General features: G+C 41.3%; 2 protein-coding genes across 2 annotated transcripts; both read left to right on the forward strand.

Moving 5' to 3' along the window:
* LOC107616378 lies at positions 1,347–2,225 on the forward strand. Its single transcript, XM_016318341.1, has 3 exons — positions 1,347–1,644; positions 1,738–2,015; positions 2,103–2,225. Exons 1-3 carry the CDS (start codon positions 1,347–1,349, stop codon positions 2,223–2,225), a joined length of 699 nt encoding a protein of 232 aa, XP_016173827.1.
* On the forward strand, positions 2,884–7,791 carry LOC107616377. Its single transcript, XM_016318340.1, has 4 exons — positions 2,884–3,270; positions 3,406–3,817; positions 4,694–4,978; positions 7,592–7,791. The coding sequence occupies exons 1-4, from the start codon at positions 2,884–2,886 to the stop codon at positions 7,789–7,791; spliced, it is 1,284 nt and encodes a 427-aa protein (XP_016173826.1).

Genomic DNA, 9,777 nt, shown 5'->3' on the forward strand with positions numbered 1-9,777 from the left:
CTATGAAAAGTTAAAAGTTTTAAGTATCTTGGGTGCATCATACAGGACAATGGAGAGATTGAACAGGATGTAAATCATAGGATCCAAGCAGGTTGGTCAAAATGGCGGAGTGCATCTGGTTTTATATGCGACAAAAAAGTGCCTTTAAAACTTAAAGGTAAATTCTATCGCACCGCTATAAGACCGGCTATGCTGTATGGTACGGAGTGTTGGGCGGCTAAAGGGGAGCACGAACATAAGCTGAGTGTGGCAGAGATGAAAATGTTGAGATGGATGAGTGGTCATACGCGATTGGATAAAATAAGGAATGAAGATATAAGGGAGAAAGTTGGAGTTGCACCAATTGTGGAAAAGATGGTTGAATCGCGTCTCAGGTGGTTTGGACATGGGAGAAGAAGACCGATAGAACATCCAGTTAGGAGGGTGGATGAGATAGAAGATGAACAAAGGGCGAAAGGCAGAGGAAGACCTAAGAAGACCATCCATGAGGTGGTCAAACGAGACCTACATGTAAACGGTCTCTCTGTAGACATGATACATGACAGAGCACAATGGCGTCATTTGATTCATGTAGACGACCCCACTTAGTGGGACAAGGCTTTGTTGTTGTTTGTTTGTTTGTTTGTTTGTTATAGAGGCGAATGCTGCTGCGACTCTGCAAACTGTGCAGAGGCTAGGTCAACCGACCGGGAACGGCAATGGAAACGGGAACCGCAACGGAAATATGAACGGCGAATAGAATGCCCATGCTAACGCTGAAGGGAACAGAGATAACATGGGAGGCATTCCGATGACTTTGGCAACTTTCCTCAAGGTTCATCTGCCAACATTCTGAGGATCAACTAATCCTATTGAAGCGGACCATTGGTTCCAGGCTATGGAGCGTGCCTTACAGGCACAGCATGTTCCATACAATCAGTATGTGGAGTTTGCCGCTTATCAGCTTGCAGGAGAGGCCCAACCCTGGTGGCAAGCCGAGTGTCGCTTGCTACAGTTGCAGAACGCTGAGGTTCCGTGGGATGTGTTCCGAACGGCCTTTTACAAGAAGTACTTTCCTGAGTCTGCAAGGGAAGCGAAGGAGATGGAGCTTATGCAGCTGAAGCAAGGTTCCATGTCTGTGGCTGAGTACATCAACAAGTTCAAAGAGCTTTGTAGGTTTTCTCAGGTGTGTCAGGGTGACCCGGAGACTTTCGAGGGCTAGAGGTGTATTAAGTACCAGAGGGGTTTGAAGGATAGCATTATGACTGCTGTGGCTCCTATGGAGATCCGTGTCTTCTCTGACTTGGTAAACAAGGCAAGGGTGGTGGAAGAATATGCTAAGATAGTGGCGGGGTCCAAGGACACTCATGGAGGAGGCAGTAGCAAAAGGCGTGGCAAGTATTACCATCCGAGGGGTCAAAGCTTCAAGAGAGGAGGATATGCACATCAAGGTCCAGGAGGCTTCAGAAAAGAATGCTCATGATCAGTTTCAGCGTGGCAAGGGTAGAGGAAGTCAGAGTTGTTGCTTCAATTGTGGCTTGCCTGGTCATTTTGCGAGGGATTGCACTCGTGGGAAGAACCCGAATGCGGGTCAGAGTCAGCACCAGGGGCGAGTCTTTGCTGTGAATGCCAAGGATGCTTCCAAGGCGGATCCATTGATGAGAGGTAATTGTTTATTTGGTGATAAGTCTTTAATTGCATTATATGATACTGGAGCATCGCATTCGTGTATCTCGTTTGCTAAAGTTTAAGAATTAGGCTTGAAAGTGTCAGAGTTACCTTTTGATCTGCATGTACATACCCCACATCAGACAGTTATGACTAGGTCAGGTTGTAAACAAGTAGGCTTCAAGCTTGAGGGTAGAGATTTTGTACATGATTTGATCTGTTTACGTATGGTTGGGTTGGAGATGATTTTGGGGTTCGATTGGCTGTCGAAGAACCGGGTTTTGTTGGATTGCTTTGAACAGACAATTCGGTGTATGCCGGAAGGAGAGAGTGGGGCAGTTATAACCGTAGGATATTATCTGAACTCGGTAATGGTGCACTGTAATGGGGAAGAGTGTTAGGGTTACATCTTGTTAACTGCTAATGCTTCAGGGGATACCCAAGGCTTATATCAGGTCCCGGTAGTTAGGGATTTTCCGGAGGTATTTCCGGAAGATATTCCTGAGTTCCCTCCTCAAAGAGAGATCGAGTTTGCGATTGAATTGGTGCCGGGAGTCAGACCAGTGTCGATTGCATAGGATGGCTCCGAAAGAGCTGGTCGAGTTAAAGGTTCAGTTGGAAGAACTTCTGAATAAGAGGTTCATTCGACCGAGTGTGTCACCGTGGGGAGCACCAGTTTTATTAGTGAAGAAGAAGGATGGAGGAATGCGGTTGTGTGTGGATTACCGTCAGTTGAATAAAGTGACTGTAAAGAATAAGTACCCGCTGCCAAGGATAGATGACTTAATGGATCAACTGCAAGGAGCTGAAGTGTTTTCCAAGATTGATTTGAGATCCGGTTACTATCAGATAAGGGTAAAGGAGGACGATATCCCTAAGACCGCGTTTAGGATGTGCTATGGACACTACGAGTTTGCAGTAATGTCCTTTGGGTTAACGAATGCACCTGCTGTCTTCATGGACTATAAGAACAGAGTCTTTTGTCCCTTTTTGGACAAGTTCGTGGTGGTTTTCATAGACGACATCTTAGTTTACTCCAAGACGGCGAAGGAACATGAGGAGCATTTGAGGATTGTGTTGCAAATCCTAAAGGAGCGGAGGTTGTATGCTAAGTTGTCGAAGTGCGAGTTCTGGAAGGAGGAAGTAAAGTTCCTAGGCTACGTGGTGAGTAGAGGAGGAATAGCAGTGGATCCTTCTAAGGTAGAAGCGGTGATGGAATGAGAAAGGCCGACGACGATGACGGAAGTTAGGAGTTTATTGGGGTTAGCCGGATATTACCGGAGATTTATCGAAGGATTTTCCCGGATTGCACTACCAATGACCAAGTTGACAAGAAAAGAAGTGCCTTTTGTTTGGACGTCGGAGTGTGAAGAGCGTTTTCAAACTTTGAAGCAGAAGTTGACTTCAGCACCTATTTTGATCTTGCTAGAACCGCATGAACCGTTTGAAGTATACTGTGACGCTTCCTTGAAAGGTTTGGGTTGCATGTTGATGCAACACTGGAACGTGGTGGTTTACGTATCGCGCCAGTTGAGACTGCATGAGGTGAATTATCCAACTCATGATCTGAAATTAGCCGCGATTGTATTTGCATTGAAGATCTGGAGGCACCACTTGTATGGAGTAAGATTTAGCGTCTTTTCTGATCATAAGAGTCTCAAATACATCTTTGATCAGAAGGAGCTAAATATGCGTCAGAGGAGGTGGATGGAATTTCTTAAGGATTATGACTTTGATCTGAGTTATCACCCTGGAAAGACGAATGTAGTGGCAGATGCATTAAGTCGAAAATCCTTAACAATAGCTTGGATGAGGATCAAGGAAGAGGAGTTAGTGGATCTTAAGCTGGATATTGGAGAGGTGGCTGGGAGAGCTTGTTTGAACCAGTTACAGATTTCGAGTACGTTTAAGACAGAGATCCAAAGGGCTCAACAGGATGAGCAAAAGCTTCAGCAATTGTTCCAACCAGTTGGTGAGAAGAGACTTGGGGAATTCACCAAAGATGATGAGGGGTTGTGGAGGTATAAATGGAGGATTTGTATACCAGATATTGGGAGTTTAAGACAGGACTTATTGTCAGAAGCTCACAACAGTAAATTTTCTATTCATTCCGGAAGCACGAAGATGTATTATGACTTAAAGAAGATGTTCTGGTGGCCGGGGATGGAAGGTGATATAGCTACAGTGGTATCCAAGTGTTTGACTTGCCAGAAAGTAAAGATAGAGCACCAGAAACTGTCAGGAATGCTACAACCTCTTGAAATTCCTCAGTGGAAGTGGGAAGGAACTACTATGGATTTTGTGACCGGTTTACCGAAGACTAGGTCGGGATTTGATGCGATTTGGGTGATCGTGGATCGTTTAACCAAATCCGCTCATTTCCTGCCTATTTGAGTGAACTGTCCTATGGAAGAGTTAGTAAGGTTATATATAAAGGAGATAGTAAGGTTGCATGGAGTGCCGTCAAGCATAGTGTCGGACCGTGATCCCCGATTCATTTCAAGGTTTTGGGGAGCTTTCCAAAGAGCCTTCGGTATGAAGCTATGTCTTAGTATGACATATCATCCACAAACCGATGGACAGTCGGAAAGGACTATTCAGACGTTGGAAGATATGCTGAGAGCATGTGTTTTGGATCAACCTGGAAGTTGGGACCGATACATGCCATTGGTAGAGTTTGCGTACAACAACAGCTTTCATGCGAGCATTGGGATGGCTCCGTATGAGGCTTTGTATTGACGGAAGTGCTAGTCTCCACTTTGTTGGTATGAAGCGGGCGAAGCAAGTGTATTAGGTCCAGAGGTGGTAGCAGAGACTACAGAGAAGGCTAAGAAGATACGAGAAAGGATTTTGATAGCTCAGAGTCGACAGAAAAGTTATATGGATCAGAGGAGGAAACTGTTAGAGTTTGAAGTGGGGGAACATGTATTCCTGAGAGTTACCCCAACAACTAGGATTGGAAGAGCAATCAAGACCAAGAAGTTGAATCCGAGGTATATAGGACCGTTTGAGATCCTAAAGCGATTCGGGCCGGTGGCGTATCAAGTGGCTTTGCCACCTCACCTATCTAACCTACATGACGTGTTCCACGTGTCACAACTTCGTAAGTACACGTTGGATGCGGCTCATGTGTTGGAACCTGAGACGGTCGAGTTGAGGGAAAATTTGACTTTCCAAGTGACACCGGTTAGAATTGACGACACCAGTGTAAAGAAGCTACGAGGAAAAGAAGTTCAGTTGGTTAAAGTTGCTTGGAAGCGAGCAGGAGTTGAAGAGCATACTTGGGAATTGGAATCCGAGATGCGGAAGGATTATCCCGAGCTTTTCTCAGGTAATTCAAATTTCGCGGGCAAAATTTCTTATTTGGTGGGGAGAATGTAAGAACCGCAATTAATCGAAACGATTAATTAAGTGGTTATATTGTCCAAATTTGATTTCGAAAAGTTAGAGTGAGAATTTGAGGTTTTAAACATCATTTTAGGACTCAGTAGGTCTTTCTGAGTCAGAAAATGTGTTTTCTGCAAAAAACTGTGAAAAATAGCGAACCAGCAGTTGAACCGGTTAAATTGATTCAAGTCTGCCCGGTGCTGCGCAAGAAAATGTAGAAACAGTCATAAACCTTAGAAAAACAATAGAAATGGAAAACCAGGCGTTAATTTTAAAGGTTTGGCCCGAAGTTGGGTCAAACGGGCTAAAAACGCTAACGGATTGAACCGGGCCCAAGTTGGGCCCAACTCCAACATATATAAAGGTTCATTTAATGAACCCTAACCTCATAAACACACACACACTTCAGAAATTGAAAGAGGAAGAGAAGAAGAGGTGGAACCCTAATCACCTCAATCTTCTCAAGCTCATATGTTGAGTTCTAGAGCTCCGATTTGCATGCCGTCAGTGGCTACGTGTTTCTTGCGAAGAGATCTACAAAACCCACCCAAAAAACTCTAGAGGTAAGCTCGAAATCTCCCCAGTTCTTCCCTCCAAAATTTCGGGTACCTAGGGTTATTGATGGAGTGAGTTTTTGTGATTCTTGGTGTTTAGGTTCACTCTAATCCTTGCTTGGCTTTGAGTTTTGCCACACAAATCTGTTGGGAGAGATAAGAGGCTTTGAACTCTTGTAAACTTTTGGTTTATGTTGAGTCCTAGGTTGATTTTGTGGTGATTTATATGTGTATAGCTTGATTATTATGAGTTTGGAGCTTGTTGGTGCTTGTTGGAGCTATATTGGTGGTTGGATTTTGGTTGAAAGCTCATTTAGTTCATGTTAGGAATCGGCCAAGGTATGGTTTCGATTTCCTCTATGTAGTATATAATATTCATGGACACTTAGCTAGTGACCCATAAGATAGGATTGAATTTGAATGGTTGATGAGTTGTTGGATGTTGTTGTATGATGATGTTTGATGAAATGATGAATTTTAAGTTGATAATAATGATTGATAATAACATGAATGCTTTATAAGGTTGAGTAGTAGGTTATGTTGATAAATGTGATTTTGGAGTTGAATGATTGATAATGTAATTGAAATTTGTTGATGAAGCTTGATATATGAGATATATTGATATGAATGTTGTGAATGAGGAAAAGTGAAGAAAATGTGGTAATTTTGGTGTGGTATGACATAGAGGGTTGAGTTTGATGAAAGGTGGAGTTTGGGAATGGGTTGGTTTGGTATTGGTTGTGTTTTCAATGCAATTGTGAAAATGGTAATTTTGTGTAAAAGATGAATTTTGGTGAACTTATTTGATCATAACTCTTGCCTCGATTTTTAAAATTTGTTGAAATTTGTTTAGAATTAAAGATCTTTGAAAATCCATTAAATCGTTATAAAGTTTGTAAAATTTGGATTTTTGTAGAGGAAGTTATGATCATTCAAATATTGGTGTTGAAAACAGGAAATTTTGCAAAGTTACAGAATTCTGAGTTTTCTGGTATGTGCGCACGCACACTCTGCAAAAATTATGACCTGTGCGCACGCACAGACCTGTGTGTCCGCACACGCAGAGGCAGGCGCTCTGCTTGCAGCACTGGCACAGCTTGTGCGCGCGCACGCTGAAAGGAAAATTGCAACCTGTGCGTACGCACAGACCTATGCGCACGCACACGTTGGGGAGGCCCGTCTGTTGGGGGCGCTGGCACAGGTTGTGCGAGTGAACAGATCCTTTTATGTTTTGATACCTGTGCATACGCAAACTTTTAAAAATTTCTCGGGCGTGCGCACGCACACCCCTGTGCGGACACACACGTCCTGTTTCTCAAATTTTGTTTTGTTTTCAACTAATTTACCTTCCTGACGAGGTTGTAAGCCTCTATAACACCTTTCTAAGACTCTTGGGCATATTTTTTGGTGTTCAAACATGGGAAATGATTTAAGGGTTTTAGACACTATTATTTGAAAAAAGTTAGCAAACGGAGAACTAGGGTTCTGCTGTACTGGGGAAGGTTTGATGATGTGTGATAAATGGTTGATGGATGAAATGCGAAACCAAGGAACTGAAATGTGCATGAACAGTGGTTGAAAGGATTCGAGGACTCTGAATGAAGTAATGGATCCATCTTGTGCTAAAAATATTTTGAAAATCACTGTACCACTTTTTCATTGAGATTATGAGACACTATGCGCCCGGCAGGGGCCGAGGTTGGATCCCGCCTGTCGAGGTAGCGACGGCGGCGTAAGAGCGGTGGTTCGTCCCGCTTGCACTTAGATGTGAGGTCGGAGGCAATAGATCTCGCTTGCATCCCTTCGGATCATCAGAGCGTGTAGGCGCAAAATCCTGGACAGTGATCCGAGCACTATATCTCGGGGTTCTCACACCATGAATCCGAAGGACAACATCTCCATGGAGATGTGTCGGGTTGGCAGTTGAACCGACAATGTGATATCACAGCCAGTAGGGCAGGCATTCATCATATGCATTTTCTACTTGTTTGTATGCTTTGCAGACTTGATATTGGTTTTCCCTACCTGTATAACATGTCTAATTGCTAATTGTATTAATTGCTATATATGCCTCTACTTGTGTTTTACTTGTATTGTATATACCTGTGCTTTTACGGGGATTACGGAGGTTCGGAAGGCGGTGGCGATGGGGTCGCATGGCGGGTCAGTTGGTGACAGCTGTGGGACAGCGGTGTTCGATTAGAGTAAAAATCCCCTAAGATAGATTATCCTTTTATTGTACTAAGGCTTAAGTTGTATTGAGAAATTACATATTATGCTTATTTGTTTTAGAATACCTTAAGCTTGAATCTTGTGATGGATAAGGAGTCTAGGATTGCCTTTGGCGTCCCGAGGTCTTATATCCTACATCACTAGGAACTGTTACCATACTGAGAACCTTCCGGTTCTCATACCATATTCTGTTGTGTTTTTCAGATGCAGATCGCAACCCACCTCGGTGAGTTGTCTGGTTGGTGACAGAAGCGGAGGATCCGGATATCTTTTGAAGTCTTTTGATTTATAGTTTCATACATGGTTTGTATATGGCTAGCTGGCTTAAACTCCGGGAGTCGTGGCTAGCGTCTTATGATAATATACTATTATACTATGATGTTTCGTTATTCTATACTTGTTTTCTTATGCTTTAAGTCAGTAGCTTCGTTAGTACGCTTGCACTTTTGATATCCATATTTCGAGCTACATTCTTCATCAGGCTTCTAGATATTACTAAATTCCTTCTATATAATGCATGTAAAAGCTTAGAACTATCGTAACCTTTGAATAACCTTTGCTTTACGACGCGAGGTAAGGCTTGGGCTAATTAGGGTGTTACACTTTCCTTAAAGGAATAATTAAAGAGGGACTTGCGACGAAAATGAAGAGGGGACAGAGGGTATTTTTTTAAAGAGTAAAGTATCTTTTTTGTCCCCAACGTTTGGGGTAAGTCCTATTTGTATCCTTAACGTTTAAATCGTCTTATTTGTATCCTTAACGTTTATAAAAGTGATTCAATGTTATCCTACTATCAATTATACTAACAAATCAGATTATATTTTTCAATTATTCTCACTTGGATGTATTCATTCTCAATTAGGTCTTACTTGGATGTGTTCGATTTTAATATTATACCCACTATTTGTGTTTAGATTCAATTATGTCCCTAGAAAAGTGAATTATATAAATGTTGTAGGAATTAGTTTCAACATTTGATGAGCTATTTTTCAGAGTAGATCATCGATTCTATCCCAGACATTTGTATTCTAACTTCAATAAGAGATTTTTGAAACTCAAACTAAAGCGTTCATGATGTGTAATTGACGGCAAGATAACATTGAATTACTTTTACAAACGTTAGGGATACAAATAGGACGATTTAAACGTTAGGGACACAAATAAGATTTACCCCAAACGTTAGGGACAAAAACGATACTTTACTCTTTTTTAAAATAGGAGCAAAGGATGGGAATGGAAGTCTGTCGCGTCCACTCGAGCATCCATTACCATTTCTAACTAACAACGAAAATTCAATTTGAGCCGATTTGAGATGGGACTCGTGGACTTCATCTGCATTGAATCCCAAGATAATGAATCTAATTCGGATTTGGAATCTGGACAATGGACCTAGGTTGATCTTACTCACTTGAGTTAATATTTTGAGTCATTGTTGCAAAACATATTATACTATTAAATATTAGGGTAAAGTATATTTTTTGTCCCCAAAGTTTGACAAAAGTTTCAAAAATACCCTTAAGTTTTATTTTGTTTCAATTTTGTCCTAAAAATTTTCGATTTGCATCAAATATACCCCTGATGGCTAATTTTTCAAACAATTTGAGACCGATTCAACAACAATTTCATAAGAACAACCCCTCATCAACACAAAAAATCAAGCATAATTTTCATGCATTATTGTTAGATTGATCTTAAATTTTTTGAAAATTTAGCCGTTGAGGGTATATTTGATGCAAATCGAAAACTTCTGGGACAAAAGTGAAACAAAATAAAACTTAGGGATATTTTTGAAACTTTTATCAAACTTCAAGGACAAAAAATATACTTTACCCTAAATATTATTATATTTAATATATATAAAAGTTAGATATACTTACAAGATATTTTTTAATCAAACTAAAAAATTTTAATTATATTTTTTCTCTTTTAGTCTAAAAATTATTTACTAACGTAATAA

Source organism: Arachis ipaensis, chromosome B09 (assembly GCF_000816755.2).
Source record: "Arachis ipaensis cultivar K30076 chromosome B09, Araip1.1, whole genome shotgun sequence".
NCBI classification, from domain to species: Eukaryota; Viridiplantae; Streptophyta; class Magnoliopsida; order Fabales; family Fabaceae; genus Arachis; species Arachis ipaensis.

Coding starts and splice junctions, on each gene's coding strand:
- LOC107616377 (XM_016318340.1), top strand. CDS start 2,884: ATGACGGAAGTTAGGAGTTTATTGGGGTTAGCCGGATATTACCGGAGA. Junction 3,818..4,693: donor CTGGTGGCCGGGGATGGAAG/GTGATATAGCTA, acceptor TGGCGTATCAAG/TGGCTTTGCCACCTCACCTA. Junction 4,979..7,591: donor TTATCCCGAGCTTTTCTCAG/GTAATTCAAATT, acceptor TATGCTTTGCAG/ACTTGATATTGGTTTTCCCT.
- LOC107616378 (XM_016318341.1), top strand. CDS start 1,347: ATGGAGGAGGCAGTAGCAAAAGGCGTGGCAAGTATTACCATCCGAGGG. Junction 1,645..1,737: donor GGCGGATCCATTGATGAGAG/GTAATTGTTTAT, acceptor TTTAAGAATTAG/GCTTGAAAGTGTCAGAGTTA. Junction 2,016..2,102: donor TAGGATATTATCTGAACTCG/GTAATGGTGCAC, acceptor GGCTTATATCAG/GTCCCGGTAGTTAGGGATTT.